Here is a 21,119-nt window from a genome sequence, read left to right on the forward strand (position 1 = left end):
ACTTGCTTCATTCACAGGAGATTCAGCTCAGCTATTGCACAGTCTCTTATTGAACCAAAAAGGAATAAATCAAGAACCAACATTTAAAGCACTTGACCTAGACAATTTCAGCAGCCTTTCATCTTTTGGTGAAACCTCAGCTGTCTTTCACCTAGACAGGTCAGTGTCATGATACTTTTTAGAAGATATATCACGGTTCTGGACTTTATATTTCTTTGCAAACATCTTTATAATAGTGACCAGGCAGTTGAAAACATTATTTTTGTTCTACACTACATTTGAATTAGGTCAAAGTTCAGCTTACCATCCACTTGAAAGTTCTTTATAATAGTGACCAGGCAGTTGAAAACATTATTTTTGTTCTACACTACATTTGAATTAGGTCAAAGTTCAGCTTACCATCCACTTGAAAGTTGTCTGTGTTTAATTTCCACTTTTAATATGTTGCCTCGTTCCCCTTTTATTTGTCTTATTTTACCTCAACTTTACACACAGAGGAGCTGAAATATGCTATTTGTCCTGTGCATGCCCTGTTGGTAGTTTCTGTGTGGATTTTTGTCTGATGTTGTTGGTCACTAGATATTAAGGCAGGAAATGTCCACTCAGGCCTGCCACTTATACCTCTCTAGCACTAACCAGATTAATGCTCCATCAAATGTTGCAGGAAGAGTCTCAAATTGGTCTCAGTTACAAGCAATAAATCGGCACAATGTGGGCCGTTCTCTGGGGTTTTGGCATGTTTGCGGATAGATTCGTAATGCAGAGGAATTTAAGTGTTTGGTTTGGTGAGCGAGCTCGTCCTTGATGTAGCTGCATCATTCTGCCCAAATAAAATATGGTACATGTTAGGGCTGGGCAATACATTGAATATTTATGAAACATTCAATATTATTTTGTTTGACAATATTGAGGGAATCAATATTTTGTAAAGATTGTAATCATTTTAACATGCTTTCAAGTTTCCTGGAGAGTGCTATAGTAGACAAGTTTCACACCTTTTGAGATGACAGATGCTTTACCAGTGTCCCTTTTTAAATCTCTGCAAACATGGTGATAGAGTTGGGAAGTTTGACTAATTTCTGTGAACACAACCTGATTCAAGGTTTTCAGATCCAGTTCAAACCTGATTCACTAGTTAGATTCATAAATCATAGGCATTCACAGTGTCTGCTGTGACTGTGTAGCATTTTGTTTTAAAATGTAAAAATGTTGGTAAAATTGCTGTTTATCTTACATAAAAATACATAATTATTCAAAGCCCTTCTTATTGTTTAGTTATTCAGTGGTAATTTAGCAAATCATAGTGTGGAAAACATGCCTTAATTATATTTAACTAGATGTACAATATTTTACTTCTCGCTTTAAACATTTTCAGTCAGTCTGGCAGCAATGGCTGTTCGGTCGAAATTATTGATTAATAATAAATCAGGGCAAATATACAAATATTGAGATATATATTGAATACTGTCAAAAGCCAGAAAATATAAATCCCAAATCAATCCCAGAACAACCGCAAAGGACCTTGTGAAGATGCTGGAGGAAACAGGTAGACAAGTATCTATATCCACAGTAAAACAAGTCCTATATCGACATAACCTGAAAGGCTGCTCAGCAAGGAAGAAGCCACTGCTCCAAAACCGGCATAAAAAAAAGCCAGACTACAGATTGCAGGTGCAGATGGGGACAACGATTTTACTCTAATAATGGGAAGGTCACGCGTCACGTGGAGGAGGAGTTAGGAACCGTGTCATTGTTTAGAGAAATTGCACGGACCACAGACCAAGTGCCGTTCACAAAACAAAAGTCCAAAACAAAAAAAATTATAATTATTATTTCCAAATAATAATAAAAGAAAAACATTTAAACCATGACATGGTTCCTAACTCCTCCACGTGACACATGACCTTACCAACGAGCTTGCGTCATCCCTCTCATGAGTGTGTCACAAACATGTATGGAAGTGAACATTTGTAGTTAAAAAGTATTGTTTTGTTTCTAAAAATTATCAATCATTTGTGTTCAGAAGAACTTTATTTGTTGACTGGAGTCGTGTGGATTATATTGATGCACCCTAAATATGCATTTTGGACCATCAGAAAATGGAGTACATTCACTTGCATTGTTTAAAGGAGGAGGCTTGAAATTAAATCCACACTAGTTTTGGATAAGACCAAACAGTAATCAGTAGACTGTTCAATGGAAATTATTTAATATCTGGTATGAGTGTACATACAGATAATACACATTCTTACCGATCACGTCTTTAGGAAGTTTCCAGACTTTTCCCTCATATAAAAAGGTAAACATCTGAAAGCTGTAGCCTTTCTATGTGCAAGCACATCGGCGGTCTGAAAGACACAAAACAAATATGGACCAAGTTATGCAAGTTAAATCCAACCAGAAGCATGGGACATACAGAAAAGTAGAGATGGCACTATTCTCCCTTTAACCAGAGATTTATGACCACAAGCAAAATAATTACTTGATTATCAAGTTGTTATAGGAGGGTCTTCATGTCATCTCTAAATGCTCCACTTCGAGGGCATTTTACAGCGTTGTCTCTTTACATGATTTCTGATATGGTTTTAAAACTGGGATGGCTGACAAAAAAAATCTTTAAAAATCACACAACATAACAAAAAGTGCAGATGAAGTCAGTGTACAAACAAGGCAGCTGCCAGGATTGCCCTTGATAGTGATGTAATCTGTAGTGTTTCAGGAGGACCTTTTGGCTTTGCAAAGTTTACAATGCATTCCAAATCTAAAAATGAAAAATTTGTTTAAAAAATTAGCAATGTTAGATTTCTACTAAATATTGTCTTGAAATGTTTGAAACGTAAAAATACTAATATACTTACATTTTTTCCACATTTCCACTACATTATATATAAAATGCAATTCAACAAGTTAAATGAGTTCTCTTACTGATTAACCGGAGGTACTGGCTAACTATTAATTCTACAACCAGTTGTAACGATGTTGACACAACACAGGCAGAGACGATGATGAAGTGGAGATGAACCAAAGTGCAGTTTATTCGGAGAACGTGAAACCAGGATCCCGAACTATAAATGTGAAAGGAAACAAAACAAGAAACCAAGGACCAAACCAATAATGACAAAACTAGACACAACATGAAATAACCAATGCTAAGGCTGGACAGGACTGGAACAAAACTACAAGGTACATGTATACAGACTGGACTAAACTTAGGCTAGACAACAAGGTTACATGTACACAGGCGAGACTAAACTATGGGTGAACAAGGTTACACAAATACAGGCTAGACTAAACTATGGAAGAACAACAGGGTTACACAAACACAGGCTAGACTAAACTATGGAAGAACAACAGGGTTACACAAACAATACCTGACAAATGACTAAGGCAAACAAGAGGGTTTAAATACACAAGACAAGGATGATAGAAGGGCCAATGAACAGACAGAACTTTAAAACAAGATAACAAGACAATTAACTAAGACCAATAACAAACTAGAACTGAAACAAAGTAATCAAACAAAGAACCAATGAAAACCGGACACATGAACAAGAAGGGAAAACAGGAAATGACAAGACTAGGAAACAGGAACTTAACAGGAAATTTCAAAATAAAAGTACACAAACTAAAAATCAACTGATATGTCACACCAATGATAATTTTTTTGTCATTGTTATTTTATTTTAACTCCACTATTAAAAATAAGAAAATGCAAATAACAAATTATAGGACAAACACAATATAAGAAATATACAAATAAACAGTACTAAGTTTTTCTGATACAGTAGCTCTATTTAACAGTAGCATTGAAGAAATAAAACAGAAATGATATCATGTTAAAATAAAATACAGCCTGATCTTCACTATATGAAATAAATTGATTCTTATCAAAGCTACTAAAGTTATTCAGTCAAGAACAGTGTGTGTTCTCTTTGCATTTTGTAAAATAAATGGCATACATTAGACATCAGCAGGTTTGAGGCTCCTGTCACTTTAATAATGCACAGATCCAATATCCTAATACGCATTTGAATTTCTCCCAACTGTTTTCTCTCATTTCAGACAGTTATTTTTCGCTGATTATTTTGCTTAGTAACACTTTTTAACATAAAGCACGCTCTGCACTTTATTTTCTCATTAAAGCGTATTTCTTCGTGGCAAACAATGTCATCACAAACTTTGTTGGCCATTGAATAGATATTTATGACGGTATTTGAAAAACAAAAAAACACGCAAAATTAAAAACTATAATAAATACTGAATACTGTTAAATACTGTTAATTGTATACTCGTTTAACCAACATAGACATTTTAACCGTATATCTAACCATACATTTTTATATACCTTTCAAATTATAGCTGGTTGACTGAAATAGTGGTTTAGTATGCATGTTTCTTTTAGTAACATAAAATTGTATTTTAAACTGTGTAATTTATATGGCTTATCTTCTATATTAATGCTAGTTAGAAAAGTACACTTACCTTGACAAGGCGACATCCACTCCCTTTGACAATGTGGTTGAAGCGGTAGACCCCGTGCATATTACGGCGACTGCATATTGCGCATGCGCAATGCCGTGAAATTAATCTCTAGAATGAAGCAATCGACATATTAAGTTTTCTCAACTTACTTGTTTATATTCATTCAACGAAATAGTAGTAAACATTCAGCTAACTTGTTATTATATGTAAACTCAACATGTTGCTAAAAAAATTGTCCACTTGACTTTGCAAGTTGGTTGTTTTACAGTGTGGGCAGAACCGAAAAGCATGTTCGAGCAAGGAGGCTTACAAACCTGACTCAGTTACACCAGGTCTGTCTGGAGGAATGGGCAACTTATTGTGAGAAGCTTGTGGAAGGCTACCCAAAAAGTTTGATCCAAGTTAAACAATTTAAATGCAATGCTGCAAACTACTAACAAAGTGTATGTAAACTTCTGACCCACTGGGAATGTGATGAAAGAAATAAAAGCATAAATAAATAATTTTCTCTACTATTATTCTGACATTTCACATTCTTAAAATAAAGTAGTGTGATTAACTGTGATTAAATGTCACGGATTGTGAAAAACTGAGTTTGGCTAAGGTGTATGTAAACTTCTGACTTCAGCTGAATACTTTCCTCTGAGCTGTTTCTGTGTGGCTGGTTATAGTGTGGCCTTGGTTTGAGAATTGTTTTCATAGGGCTGGATTTCTGGTTGGTACTAACCAAAGACCTCTTTGGAGCCAGAGTCAGTTTTAACCTGTGTAAACAGCAACAGCAGTTACTGCGTTTGTAATTATGACATTTATTCGTTTATTTATTTATATTGGTCTGCCCTTCTTCACTTTTAATCTTTTAAAACACCTAAAGTGTTTATGTCTTTGTTTGTCTGCTAGAATGTATAGTATACATTATGTGTGTATGGATTTGTGTGTTCTGTTTGACTGGTTGCTCATTTATTACATTGCGTACACATAGGGCCAAAGCTAGAATTAGAGACACCACAGAATGAGTCAGTCCCTTTCCTGCTCATTTTGACATTCCACATCATCAATCTCCTATTCCAACATATATTTATGGATGATGGACTGTTTATGTGTGTGTTGATTTACAGTGTGTTTAAGGTGAAGTGTATGTAGGAGTGATATACACACAGGGTGTGGGATGTAATGATTGCTCTTATCTAAACCATCAGTGTGCAGAGCACATTCCTCTCTCTGTGGGATGAGAGAACATCTTGACCCTTAGCACCAGAAACTGCATGTTCATGTAAACTGAAACACACACACACCCTCTTACTCACGCTCTCTCTCTCTCTCTCTCTCTCTCTCTCTCTCTCTCTCGCTCGCTCTCTCTCTAACCATACTGTACAGTATAGGCCTAAATTATTACTTCTATCACCGGTATAAAATCACCAGAGCTGCCACAACTAATCGAAAAAATCTATAATTATCGATAATGGAAATCATTGACAATGAATTTCATTATCGATTAGTTGCATATTTTCAGTAAGCACAGAGAAGCCCCGACAGTGATGTCACTTGTGATGACGAGGACACTTTATAAACACTTTAAAGAAGATCATAATAAGTGAACAGTTTAATGTGGAACGGTTGCTGTGTCAGGTGCATTGACTGAGTGTTTGTGCGTTTTGATGCGCAAAAGTTGTTTTTCACCAGCGCATAACTTACATTTTACTGCTTTTTTCTATGTTTTATAATGTAAACATGTTATGAATTCAAAGTCAGCCACGTATTTTGCAAAACTTTTTGTTCTTACCCCAAGCAAGTCTCCACTAAACTTTAATGAGCAAGCGAGCGTGCACATCCATGTCAATCAAACCGATCGCAATGGAGAAAGGGAGCGTAATCATTTTCATTAAACTGTCCAACATCATATCACAATTTCAGATTCAGTGTAATAAATTGTGCTACTTTCAAGGATATCAGAACGAAGTCTCAAAAGTCAAGGTGTGCTGTAAATTGTTTTCTCCTGCTCATGTAAGCACCGTGCTGAGTCTTTTCAGCATGACAGTGAATTTGCACAGGGTTTAGAGATGATTGCACTATATTAAACTGTATATAATGCTAAATATAATGCATAATAATGCTGAGGGTCCTGATATTTGAAAGTTCTCCTGATAATGCCAAATATAATGTCTGATTTCACTAGTAAATTTATACTATGGCAAACATTATTTTACTGGATAAGTATACACTTCTTTTGAAGAATAGTTTAGAAACATGTGTAACCTTCAAGGAAGGGAGGGAAAGGAGGACACAGGAAACTTGGGCTTCAACGCAAAGGTATACATTTTAATAAACAACTCAAAGGGCTTTTCAGAAGTACACTCTTTAGCTCAACTCAAACTAGTCTTTTTCAGATGTGTAGCTCTCTCTCCCTCATCTCTGGCGTGGTCCCTTTTTATCACTCTCCACAGTGCTTATTGCAATCAGAACAGGTGTTAGACATTATAGCGCTCAGTTGTGTGCACACTTACTGCTTTCTCTCTCTCCGGACAACGCTCAACCACGCCCCAACCGGCACAACATTTAATCAGTGAAAATACTATTTTAAAAACTACAATACTAATATATATATATGAGTAGTGAAAAGGTGGGTAGTGGAGCCGTTGCTATGGTTGTAGATGGAGTCTGCACGTAATGGGCTACACATAAACTCTTCCTTTTGTAATGTTTAAGCCTCCAGACTGCATAGTGCATTTAAGTGAATTTACTATCAGTGCTAGTATTGGCATTAATTGAGTTTACACATAAAAAGATGAATAAAGCATTAAGCTGACTATTAAAAAAGTGGCTTAAGAACTCATTATATTGTTTGTATTATTGTCATATCATTGAACAAGCCTACAGTTACAGCAATCTGTTTTGCATTGAGTTTGTCAATGTGTCCAGTTTTCACAGTATGCGTTCATGCGTTCCATCAGCAATATTTTTAATTGTCATTCTATGTACATGTGCATGCTTCAGACAGACATGTTTGGAGTGTCTCAATGGTATTCAGCATCATAAACACCACATTTTTAGGATGCTTTGTCAAGTTAAAAGTAGTGGAAACTTGGAAAATCACATCCCAATATGTGGTAAACTTCGAGAAGCTGCATCTTAAATTATCTTCATGATTTAAAGCACTGCTTGTGTACAAATTCACCGCATTCAGCATTTTAATTTGAGTCATTGTCAGACTTTAAATTGCCTGCTGTAAGCAATATTGTAATTATTATTCATAGTCCAAAGGTTTATTTGTGAGGCGTTGTGGACAGATTAAAGAACATATGCAGTCTGTTGCTCCTCCATACTGCTTTAAAGTAAATATCTCATCAGTAGAATTCAAATTAGGGATGCACCAATCTGATACCTGGATTGGTATTGGCTTTGATACTGCCGTGTTTAACTGGATTGGGTATCGGTTTGACAAGCTTGATCCAAATCCGATACTGTATGCAAGTTGTTGTCATGACCGTCAAGCTCCAAAAATGGCATAAAAGAACCATAAAAGCACCATTAAAGTAAGACTGCATTTTATTTAAATACTCTTGAAGACATACCATAGCGTTGTGAATCTCAAAAGGCTAAGTTTAATAAATAAATATACTTTATAGTCAGCATGCCCAGTGTGCTTCAGTAAATGAGTGGTGCTCTGTCGTGTCACGCTTACACAAAGATAGCACATACGGGCTGATGACGTGCCACTATTTTGAGCTCTTAGAGTGGCTTGCAAGAGAGGAGCAATTCACCACAAATGATTTTGAATGAAAAGCATATTCAACCACTGCCCACAAACTCTCTGTGCCATTCTGTCTCTTCTTGCTTGATACTCAAATGAAACCAGGCTTCAATACTGCCTCGCAGATGCATGTATCAGAAAAGAATCATATTTAGCATTTATAAAGTGCATAACACAACACGAAAATCATTGAATTTGCCTCTAAAGTTTGCTTGGCCGTCCGCCAAAAGATTTTCAGTGCATTAAAAACCCTGTCACTCTGCTAGCTTCCTTCCCCTGCCTTCCTAGTCCCTTGTGTTTGCAGCCTCTGGCTCTCCTCAGCCCACACCCTGGCTCTTGATAACTCCGCTCTCCTCGGTGGACCTACAGGCTCCTCATACAAAGTGTTTCAAGAGCTGATAAGGAGTTAAAAAGAGCAGCGCCGTAATCTGTAATTGCTTTCCCTCGCCTTTCTCTCTACTTTGGTTCTCTCTACAATTGGTGGATTTCATTACTGCAATGGAAAAGAGATTAGCCAGAGTGTGCTCAAATTTCTCAAACAAATTACATTTAGTTACGGCTTCACGCAATTATAAATTTAGAAATCTATCCTAATAATTAGGACAGCAGTTTTGTGATATTATTTTGACATCCCTACATCTTGACTTTGTTGTTTTTTCTCCATCAGGTGTTCAGTGCTAAGAGACCAGAAGGAGAGTTTAATCCTCAGCCAGCCAGTACATTCCGGAAACTTTCCCCCACGCCGCCTCCAGTGGATGGCCAGCAACAGGCTCTCACCTGCCTGATCAGTGAGAAGGACCTGGCCCTCTTTGAGAAACTGGGTGACGGCTCCTTTGGTGTTGTCAAGCGTGGAGAATGGTTCACGCCAAACGGGAAAGTGGTGAGTGGTGGATAGAAATCACTGAATTGTTTGGAAAAACAGAGGGCTTTGTTAAAAACACCAGCTTTGCAGATGCGAAATTCAGGCACCTCCTCAGTCATGTACTGTGACAGACTTAGGATGAGGATTCAGGTTGTGCTAATGATGCTTGAGGGATATGTTTATTTCTTTAAAATATGTGATACACTATCACACACACATACATTAATGACTGAAACATATTTTTGGCAGTAATATTGTTTGTTGCACTCAGAAACCTAGATCAGCACAAGATTAGCTTTCAGACACTTTGTAACTGCGGTCCCACCTTTCCCTTTAAGTGTTCCAGGGCTCCATGTGAACATCCTGTTTCAGATCTGATCTTTATGTGTCATTGTAGCAGCTGTGTTCTCCAGAGAAGGCTGATGGGAGAGATGGGGCCTCTAATGACCTGATGAGGGGTCAGATGCTGTGTGAACAGAGCCGGAGGCTGTAGTGATAGTGTGTGTTGCTCATCAAAGGGTTTTTTGCACGTGGGACTCGAGTGGGAACCAACCTCTTTTCTTTTGGTAATCTGAGCTGATCAAATATTGCTTTATTTCCATATATGTAAAATGCATAATGTAGTACAAGTAAACTACCTGCTGTTTTAATACATGTGACATTCTGTCACTCTCATCCAACAGCCCATGGTTCTAGCTTCATGGTTTTAGCTAAGGCAAGGATCACTATTACAGATTGCACGACCAGTGGTAGTGTAGTGTGCACACTCCTGTGACTCGCCCCCACTAGAAACAGATGCTACGATTTAAAACATGCTTGAAATCTGGCCGACAAGTCGTCAGGTGTGTGCGCTGACGTTACGAGCATTCCAAAACATTTTGAGATTTGTCCACTTCAGCCACATTCAGAGATGGTCAAAAATGCAAATGACAACATTTCACTTGAAGTGACACACAACAGCAAAGCACAGCCTACTCACCTGTCAGTCAAACAATGCACTAAAACAAGAGTTTAAACTTTGCCAGTTACATATGGATTTGAAAGGAAATAGCCCTCCATTTAAAAATGAATACATATACGTGCACAAGAACTTCACTAAACGTCTGCAGTATTCCTGAGATCAACATGCAGGGATACAGGTGACACACAGGTCGTGTTGTGTGCACTTGGCTATAGCAAATGCATAGCAACTACCTACAAAGCCCTAGCATCATGGTGGCAGTGTTTGCATGGTCTAAGCACAACTCTACATTTTCTTCAGAAAATAAAATGATTAAGTTTAAAATGAATGCAAGATGTTATGCAGATAGGTCAGTTTCATAAATTAGCTAGAATATTGGCAAATACAGATGCTGCATAATTTCTTAAAAATGTGAGAACTTCAACTGGTGTCCAGGCCATCTCACAGGGAATCATTTTGTTCTGTGATTGTGCTCTGAACTCCAGTAATAACCAGAAACAGTGTAAATGCAGCCCTCAGAGGGGGTCATTAGCATGTGTGTGTGGGATTGTGATGTGTATGGTTCAGTTCAGCTGCTGAATTTCTTCCCAGCAAAGACAGATGTCTTGGCCCTTGGACCGATCCAGTTTTTTTTTCTTCTCAGAACGGAATGAAAAATTAGTGGTCATTTCAGTCTAAGTTATTCTCTCAACATGTCCTCCTCAGCTTAATGTGGCAGTGAAGTGTCTGAAGACAGACATGCTCAACCAGCCAGATGCTCTGGACGACTTCATCCGGGAAGTCAATGCCATGCATTCTCTTGACCACCAGAACCTCATCCGTCTCTATGGAGTCGTCCTCACACACCCCATGAAGATGGTGAGTGTGTATGTGTGTGTGCACACTCCCATCTAAATCAAATTGGCAAAGACAGGGTGCTAAAGTATCAAGGTCTTGAGAAGGGAGGGGGTGGGCTAAAATAAGGCCTAACATTTGCATGCTCTCCCAGACTCATTATTTGCTGATGCTCGCTTCTGGAATTATTCATATAGGCTATGTTCATTGTCTCCCGTGGTAAGATGCTTATGGTCTGGTTACTTTTTACAGTCATTACGAAGTGTAATTTTATATTCTCTCATCTTTTCCCCCTTGCTTCTCTGCCCTCCATGTTCCTGCTTTCTTTTTCTCTCTAAGGTGACTGAGCTCGCACCTCTGGGCTCTATGCTGGATCATTTACGAAAGAGCTTGGGCCATTTCCTCATTTCCACCTTGTGTCAGTACTCCATCCAGATTTCCAATGGCATGGCTTACCTAGAGTCCAAACGCTTCATCCACCGAGACCTGGCCGCCAGAAACATCTTGCTGGCCTCTGGTGAGCTGGTCAAAATTGGAGACTTCGGACTGATGAGGGCACTGCCCAAGAATGATGACCATTACGTCATGCAAGAGCATCGCAAAGTCCCTTTTGCCTGGTGAGATGATGGGTTGAGAGCAAGGGCTGGAGTGCTTTAAATGACTTTGTTGATTTCTGGCAAGACAGAGCTCAGGATTTAGCTTTCATTTGTATGAGGTCATTGTTGGTGGCCCCTGTTTTGAATAAATATGATTTTTGCCCTCAGTTGTTCATCTATTAGGTAATTCATTTACGGCCATATTGTTCTGCTGACCTAATTTCTACATGGTGTGTGTTTTTTGTTTTTGCTTGCATGGGGTTTACCTAGGTGTGCTCCAGAGAGCCTGAAGACACGCACGTTTTCTCATGCCACAGACACATGGATGTTTGCTGTGACACTGTGGGAGATGTTTACCTATGGCCAAGAGCCTTGGCTGGGCCTCAATGGTAGTCAGGTACCTCCTCCTCTTTCACTCACATCCAATCACTCATAAACACTGACCTAAAACAACTTACATGTTGTAATTCAAAGACAAAAAAATCAGACATTTATAACCTTATATGACATTTGCTTCTATTTATTTTATCATGTCTTAGTAACATTAATTTACTGAGTAAGACAGCCACAAAATAATTAAACATCTCTGTGTTTGTGACAGATTCTTCACAAAATCGATAAGGAGGGTGAAAGACTGCCTAAACCAGAGGACTGTTCTCAGGACATCTATAATGTTATGATGCAATGTTGGGCTCAGAAAACAGATGACAGGCCTACCTTTGTGGCTCTAAGGGAGTTTTTGGTGGAGACCATGCCTACGGAAATGAGGGCCCTGCAAGACTTTAATGAGCCCGACAAGCTTCAGATCCAAATGAACGATGTCATTACCATAATAGAGGGCAGGTGAGCCCTAACATTAGTTCCTTGCTGCTGTCCTTCTCAGCTTAATGTTCACTGTGTGTGATTGTCAGGTAATTATTAGAGCTGTCAAATTTCTTTTTACTTCAGGAATAACAAAACAAAAATATGAAATGATTCAATATCCATATGGCACATTGATGTGAGCAATTCAAGATGAGAGACTCCTATAATGAAGCATCCAAACATGGAGAGCTATTCCAGTTCTTCTCTCTAGAACATTCTCCATTTTTTCTGCAGGGCTGAGAACTACTGGTGGAGAGGTCAGAACAAGCGTACGTTGAAAGTTGGTCAGTTTCCCAGGAACACAGTCACATCAGTAGCGGGCCTCTCTGCCCATGACATAAGCCGTCCACTGAAGAACAGTTTCATCCACACGGGCCATGGAGACAGTAATCCTCACTGCTGCTGGGGCTTTCCTGACAGGATTGATAAGTGAGTTCCTCATACTGGCTCTCTCTGTATCTTCTCTCTACTGCTCCATGCAAGCTTTTCTGTAGTAGTTTACCAACATGGTTTTTGCAATGGCTGACAATGATATCTAGACAACTGAGTGGCCGATGCGTAACAAAAATAAATACATTTGTGATCAACTGTTTTTTTTATTGGTTTCATATAAGAAGGTCAATTACAGATTGCCCAGATTCTTCACATGAAACACAACAAAAAACTGACCCTCTATTTCCCACCACCCCCCATTGGTCCCCCTAGTCCAAGCCACTGTTCCTTACATAAATTACAATCAAAACAAATTACTTATTTTTTCACTTCAGGTAAATCTTTGAAAGAAAATTAAATACCTACATAAATGAATAAAATAAGAAGCTGGGATGGTTACATGAAAGTATGCCATAGAGATTAATTGTAAAAACAGAACCCCATGCCTCAAGAGTTGAAGCTGTGGCCTTATATATTCTGGCTGTTGAAAGTTCCAGTATGTCACGAAACTGAAGTAACCAGTATCGCACAGATAGAATATGAGGATTAAGCCATCTTTGCGCAATTATCTTTCAGGCAGATGCTAGACCTGCATGCCAAATCTTCCTTTGTCTCTCTGTTAAATCTAAATTTGAATCATCATTAATAAGTAGAGCAGCTGGTTGTGTTGGGATTTTTTCACCTATCATATCAGACAATGTAGATGAAATCTACTCCCAGAACTCATAAACCTTTTTACATTCCCACACAAATCTTTCTTTGGTGTCCAGTGTAACCTGTGGCAATATTTAAAATGATTTTATTGGTGGTTCGGATTTTTTGATGCACAGAAAATATGACTCCATACTGTCTCCCAGTCAATTTGATCTACAGATAGCTCCTTTTCCCAGATTATGCACAGTAGTAGTCGCTTTTGTTTAACTTTAATGCATGATTAAATTTAATGATAGCAAATACAATGTAAGAAAAATTGTTTAATTTAAGTAAAAATGTATTTTACAAAATATTTTCTAAAGTTTTGGTAAAATAATATTATGAGCATTGTCAACTTATATTATAAATAAATAAATTTGCTCTGTATATTTTGGAACTGACAATAGGCAGAATGACCACCAGGCCAATCTAAAGCCGATAATAGCAACAACATTTTCAAGATGAATCAGTCTGTCACTAGTTTTCTTTTGAAGTATGAGTTCTCAAATATGAATTTACAAATATTGTGTAAATACAAAAGGTTTCTGAAAATGAGCATTATCTGTTAGCATGGATGTCTGTAAATACTGGAACTGTAATAATGGAGAGCCAACATTTTTAAATCAATAAAGCAGGCATTATATCGCCCCTTGCTAATGTATCGGTCTGTAACTAGTTTGAATGTGTCTACTATACAGTGCTATGAAAATATTTGCTGCCTTCCTGATTTCTTAAATATTTTTTTATTTTTCATACTAAATTGTTTTAGATCTTCAAACGAGATATAACATAAAATAAAGCCAACCTGAGTAAACACAAAATACAGTTTTCAAGATATAAATTTTTTGACTGAAGCAAAAACGTTATCCAACACATGTCATACATGTGAAAAACAAACTGCTCCATTAAACTTAATAGCTAGTTGTGCCACATTCAGCAGCAACAACTGCAACCAAATGCTTCAGATAACTGGAGATCAGTCTTTTTCAATGCTGTGGTGGTATTTTGGCCCACTGTTCTTTGCAGAACTGCTTTAGTTCAGCCACATTGGAGGGTTTTCGAGCATGAACTGCCCGTTTAAGGTCCTGCCACAACATCTCAATCGGGTACACGTCAGAACTTTGACTAGCCCACTCCAAAACTTTAATTCAGCTTTTTTGAGCCATTCAGAGGTGGACTTACTCCAATGCTTTGGATCATTGTCTTGCTGTATTTAATCAGTTGTGATTGAACTTCAACTCATGAACTGATGATCGGACACTCTCCTTTAGAATTTTCTGGTAGAGAGCAGAATTCATGTTTCCCTCAATTATTGCAAGTTGCCCTGGCCCTGAAGCAGCAAAACATACCACCATCACACTACCACCACCATGCTTGACCGTAGGTATGATGTTCGTTTTGTGAAATTCTGTGTTTGATTTACACCAGATGTAACAGGGCCCCTGTCTTCGAAACAGTTCCACTTTCTACTCATCCGCTTTCTCCATTTGTAGATAATGGCTCTCACTGTGGTTGTTCGGGTCCCAGAGCCTTTGAAATAGCTTTGTAACCCTTCCCAGACTGATGTATTTCAATCACCCTTTTCCACATCATTTCTGGAATTTCTTTTGACCTTGATATAGTGTGCTACTGGGTGAGACCTTTTAGCCAAATTCATGCTGCTGAAAAAGTTCTATGTAGGTGTTGATTTGATTGAACAGGGCTGGCATTAATCAGGCCTGGGTGTGTCTAGTCCAGCTGAACCCCATTATGAATGCAGTTTCATAGATTTGGGGATTTAGTAACTAAGGGGGCAAATAATTGTTCACACAGGCTCAGTTGTTATTGGATAATGTTTTTACTTAAAACTATATGTTGTGTTTACTCAGATTGCCTTTGTTTTATTTTAGTTTTTGTTAGAATTTTTGAAACAATTTAGTATGAGAATACATAAAAACCAAAGTCAGTATGGGGGCAAATACTTTTTCACAGCACAGTGTTACAGTCACATTGTTTTTTATATAACCGTTGTCCTCACACAACATGTTCATTTTATTATCATGAAAGTCCTGCTATCCTCCTACAGAATCAAATGTCTCTTTATAATTGGCCTTCTATAAAACTACGGCACATTTCAATAATCATAAGTAATAACTCTATACCCTGCTGGATGCTGATTTGTAGCTGAATTTGAGCGTAATTTACTTGTTAGTTTGTGGTGGGTGTAGAGGAATTGCTGCAGCAGTGGAATAATGTCCACATCATCTGCGAAATGAAATGTTGTGGGTCCCATATTAGATGACAAATGCCTCTGTCATGGCCATTAAGTAAAGTGTCACATTCACTTATGTGGAGCCATGGCCCATGGCCCAGGCCTACAAAATATAAGCACTTAGCTTCATCAACACAAGAGGGCAGTAGAAGACAACACACTCTGTCACTTCCATAAAACCCTTGCTCTATCAACTGATATCACAACTGTAAATACCTCCATAAAACATCCTATGAAATATATGGTTGGCTGTTAAAAACCTAAATGTCTTTTTACTACATTGAAATCTAGCCATTAGAAGAATTGATGATTACACTGGGCTGCTAAATGCTTTTGTCTTTTTGCTCTTTCTGCAGTCTTTATCTTGGTAACCCCATGGATCCTCCAGATGTGCTGGGGCTGGAGCTAAATTCTGCCAGACCAACACAGCTCCCTGGACGCGCTAAGAGTGAGCGAATGCTTTTCAATTACTTTTTTTTTTGTCATTTTAAAATTGTTTGTTCTAGGTCTGGAAGGGTCATGGAAATTAATAAAACCGTGGTCATGGAAAGTAATGGAAGTTTCTGTAGTAAATATACCTTTTTCTAGTTATGCTCTGCACTTAAATAATTCATCAGCTAGATATTACTCTTGTGTAAAGTAAAACTATCTTGCAAGCCATAGACCTTATTCACAGTAGTGGCGTCTTTGATTTTCAATGGGAATGAAAACTGAGGCGATGTGTTAGGTATTGCAGTGAAGGCTCAGGATCCAAACGCAGAGTACAAAATAAAGGGGATTTATTACAATTAAAAAGGCATAAACCAAACATAAACTACCCCATTGGGGAAAAGTATAATCCAGGCAGTAGGAATGGGGTGGATGTAACTGGGAACCAGAACCGACCAGAACTGACAGGAACGGGGATAACAAACCAGATCGACATGGGACACGAAACAAGACCAGCGAACAAGATGAACTGACACTGGACAGCACACACGAGGAGGCTAAAATAGGGGGAGAAATCAAACAGGTTAACAGACAGGGCAGGTGTGACTAATAGACTAATAATAGGCCAACAAGGAGGTGGGTATTACGCAAGACAGTTCGACATGTGGCAATACAGAAACAAAAATAAAGCCACATTCTCTCACAAGACAACAAACACCTGAATGGTATGAGCGCACATCACCAAGACAATAAGGCAATATATGCTCATGTCAACCGACAGACAAGACAAGAATACTTAGCAATGGCAAACAAAGTGATGCCACACATTCCCACACTAAACAAAGCCTGAACATACATCGTGAGGCAAAAGACATGCGATAGGCGAAAAAGGAGACAAGACACCTGTGCAAGAGTTTGGCCACACACAAACCCGACACCTCAGACCGAAGTTACCGAACGTCAGCACAACGTGAAGGCAGCACCTGACCCGGGCTCGTAATGCGAGGTGCACACGTGTTCACAGACATAAACGATTGACGCGAGCGCATGCCACCAAGATGACATAAGTGCAATGCACTCATACCAATAACAGACAGAACAAGGAGCATGAGTGTCCTGATCCTGACACCAACCAAAACCAAACCAGACAGGGAAGTCAGGATCCAGACACCATTCTCTGAACATGAAACATGAGACCAACAGAGGAGCGCATGGCAGGGAAAACAACGAAACCGTGCACTCACACGGAGACAGAAAACAAAACACAAGACAGACATAGGACGATGATGTCACAGTCCTGTAACACAAAAACCCAGACTGACAGGATCGTGACCGTCTTCAATGGCACACATAGTATAGAGCTATATACTATGCGTACATAGACTATGCGTACATACACTATGCGTACAAATCCTAGATCCCATCTGATTTTCCACAAATCATGTTGTCAGAAGTTTTTTGTCTACTGAATGTTCTTGGAAAGATATTTTATCAATGTTTTTCCTGCGGAACGATTCAAAAACACTTTAAACTGTTGTACAGCCCTTTAAAGTGTCTGTACGTCTATCCCTCACAGCCTTGTTGTCATTCCTTTAAAAATCAAAGATGGCGCAGTTGTGAATAAGGTCTAAATTGATGTCTGCTTTTTGAGCAAATCATTCTTTTGAGTCAGTTCTTTTCAATAAATAGTTTAAATCTGTTTAAATGATTCACTAGCAGATTAGTCTAAATGATAAATATTTTTTTAAATCCTTATTCATTAATCACAAACAAACCGGAAAGTTCATGGAAAAGTTATGGTAGTCCAAAAACTATTGATTCCAGGAAAACTATTGATTTTAGAATAACTTCACCTGCTCAAGTTTTCTTTACAAAAGCAATTTTTTTTTTGTTTTTTCAGTTCACTGCTTAGTTGTCCTCATGCTTTGTGCTTCTCACCCACTTCTATTATGCTCTGTTCCTATTTTTTCTTTTCCTACCCTTTAAATTTCTTTTCATATGCTCTCTGTCTTTCTCTCACTTGCTCCCTTGCTCTGCAGAGGAGCCTCCCTCGCCCTTCAGCCATCTTTGCTGGTTAAGCGTAAGTGTGGACCCTCAGTTCAGTTTAAGCACTGCTCATGCCCCCACTGTACCCTCCTAGCTCCCCTCAAATATACAGCACATCTGTATTTTACAGTTTGTTGTTTATTTGTTTTTGCTTGCTCTAATTATTTTATTCCCTCTGTTTCTATTTCTCATTTGCTCCAATTTTTAGCTCTTTTATCTGTTTGTTGTGTATTTGCTGTGGTGTAATGGCATGAAAAAAGGGCTCCTCTGAGAGCTAACTTGAATTTTAGGAATAGCTGAGGTATTTAGACATGATGGTGTTTGGTGTCGTTCTTTTTTCTTCTTTTTTTGTGGAATGTGGGATGTCCTGATGACTTTTTTCCATTTTTTTTACACTGAAATTTTGAGTCAAGGGAAAATAGTTCTTTGTTGGCCACATGCACACTGCAGCAAAATACAGTTGTCACTCTTGTCAGTGCTAAGTCCTGTTCTGTACATACAGAGTTTCGATTTTTATGGATGTCACAGCATTCTACAAAAAAATGTACTTTAGAAGAATTCTGTTTGTGACAGCATTAATAAAACACAGTGCCCCTGTTGGATGTAATTGAATGTCTCACAACGCCAACTATATTTTGTATTACTATACAAAAAAAGTTAACAACAAATGGGCTAAACCGCTGCCATCTGTATTTCTTCTTCATAGGCATGAGACAACAAAATGTTAATATGGTTTTCAATGTCAACCATCACAAGATCAGAAGAGACACATCTATTACATAGAATGAGACTTTAAGGGATTCACTCACACATTTAAATTCTATTTTTTAAGTTTGCATTTGTATGTGGCCTTTGTGTTGCAGTGACACTTCTATTGTCTGAGGATTCAGTTTCCTCTGTCACTACTTTCCTATTTAACAGATCATGTTAGAGGTTTGATTGTGTGGTTTTTATTTTTATTTCATGTGGACAGAACCTTGCTATGATGCTGTTGCTGAGGAGGAGGACCAAATATTCTCAGGCCTACGACGAACCTCTTTGAAGAAAAAGGGCCTTAATTTCAAACCAGCTGCTTGGGTTTCTGCTACCAAGATAGGTGATCATTCCATTCAGACCTCTGAATGGAATTCAGACCTCTGTGGGAGCAGCACTCCCACAGAGGTCTCTCTAATAGACTTTGGAGAAGAGCTCCCATCAGCCACACCTTCCCCCTCTCCTGTGGTGGAGGTCCAAGTCACCACCCTTGCTAAGCTTGTCCTGGAAGCAGAGACTATCTTAGACAGAACTCCTCCTCAGAGTCCCTCACGCTCTTTACCTCGGCCCCTTCACCCTTCCCCAGTTGTGGATTGGGACACTCGACCCCTACCTCCACCCCCAGCCTATGACGATGTAGCACAAGACGAGGATGACATTGAAGTAAGCTCCATCAACAGTGCTGATCGAGGAGCGGATGAAACTTGCTCTCCGCACACACCCTGTACTCCCACTGGAGAGGGCAAAGCTCATGTAGAAGACAATTTATTTTTGCCCTGCAGGCAGAGCCATGCCTCTACCTTCACCCAGTCTGCTGAGATCTTTCAAGAGCTGCAGCAGGAGTGTATGAGGCATCTCAATGTACCTGTGAACTCTACCAGCCCTGGGCTTGAGCCACACCATCAAATTGTCCTTACTTTATCTGAAGACAAACCCCAGATACCACCACGCATCCCCATCCCACCACGTCCAGTCAAACGCACAGGTGGCGAGTATGCACGCTGGTCTGGTGAGCTCTCCCCAGTCTCTGGAAATGAGGAGGACAAAGAGCATCCACCTCAGATCCCCCCTCGAGATCCCTTCTCCCAGCCGAGCTCACGCACGCCCAGCCCACACGTGGGCTCCCCGCAGACCCGTGGCAGCTTTTGCTCGTCCACTTCCATTTATGGCTCATCCTACCTCTCCACCTCTCCTGCTAAACTCATGCCAACCACTCAGAGCTTTGCCTCAGATCCCAAATATGCTGCACCCAAGGTCATCCAGGCACAAGGCAAAGACAAGGAGCCAGCCAAAGGGCCCTGCATCCTGCCTATTGTACGGGATGGCAAGAAAGTCAGCAATACACACTACTACCTCCTGCCTGAGAGGCCTCCATATCTAGACCGCTACAATAAGTTCTTCAGAGAAGCAGAGAGCAGTGAAGAGAAAAAGCATGTAAACACAGCCACAGTCAAGCCTATGGTTCAACAACAAGGGGAGTTCAAGTCAAACTTCTCTAATATCAGCAGCAGTCTGACAGTCTCTGGATGTAGAGGGGGACTGAAGAACTCTCTCAGCCTGTGCAGAGTCAGCACTGATGGCTCATTTAGCAGGACTGACAGCACCGGCACCCACGACAAAGTCAGACTGGTGAGTGTTTTGAAGATATTGCACAGGTCGTTTATTACACTCTTGAAGAAAAGGAGGTGTGTGTTCAGTATAAACATGTGTGATTGCCGTGTCATTTTTATGTCAGATTGATAGTTGGCTTGGGATGTCTGTGTATTGATTGAGGCAACTTGGCTTTTGACCAGAGCATGTTTCATTATCATCTCATTATATTGGGCTGTATAATGAGATAATAATGTACACAGTATGTGGAAAACAGGTATTGAGTATTTTAAACATGAATATAGCGTACCCTGTTTTACTGATAAGCAATGTTAATGCCACGTTGAATATGTGCCCCCGCCTGTTTAAATAAGAGGCTGTGATACATGATTTTTTTTTTTTTAGATTGTGTGGGTTTGTTTTGGTATGGTATTAATTTGATTTGTTCAGGTCTTGAAAAAGGTCTTAAAAAGTAATTAATTTGATTTTAAAAACACTGCAGCAACCCTAGCTCTGTTCCAAAACAAAGTGAAACTTAATTCCAAAACTAAATTTACACAATTAACCATGCCACAATT

At 39.1% G+C, this 21,119-nt stretch overlaps 1 protein-coding gene across 5 annotated transcripts in view; it reads left to right on the forward strand.

Moving 5' to 3' along the window:
• Window positions 1–21,119, forward strand: part of LOC127645109 (activated CDC42 kinase 1-like) — a 121,355-nt gene that overhangs the window by 89,150 nt on the left and 11,086 nt on the right. For 4 of the 5 annotated variants that reach the window (XM_052128638.1, XM_052128639.1, XM_052128637.1 and 1 more), the window contains exons 4-11: window positions 8,898–9,110; window positions 10,759–10,911; window positions 11,227–11,504; window positions 11,754–11,880; window positions 12,085–12,326; window positions 12,582–12,776; window positions 16,080–16,171; window positions 19,172–20,580. In XM_052128638.1, the coding sequence (XP_051984598.1) occupies window positions 8,898–9,110; window positions 10,759–10,911; window positions 11,227–11,504; window positions 11,754–11,880; window positions 12,085–12,326; window positions 12,582–12,776; window positions 16,080–16,171; window positions 19,172–20,580 (2,709 nt within the window). Of the gene's footprint in view, window positions 1–8,897; window positions 9,111–9,525; window positions 9,659–10,758; window positions 10,912–11,226; window positions 11,505–11,753; window positions 11,881–12,084; window positions 12,327–12,581; window positions 12,777–16,079; window positions 16,172–19,171; window positions 20,581–21,119 lie in introns of those variants that run through there. The other variant, XM_052128640.1, reaches the window with a different exon arrangement.

The sequence above is a fragment of the Xyrauchen texanus genome, chromosome 6, assembly GCF_025860055.1.
Source record: "Xyrauchen texanus isolate HMW12.3.18 chromosome 6, RBS_HiC_50CHRs, whole genome shotgun sequence".
In the NCBI taxonomy this organism is placed as follows: Eukaryota; Metazoa; Chordata; class Actinopteri; order Cypriniformes; family Catostomidae; genus Xyrauchen; species Xyrauchen texanus.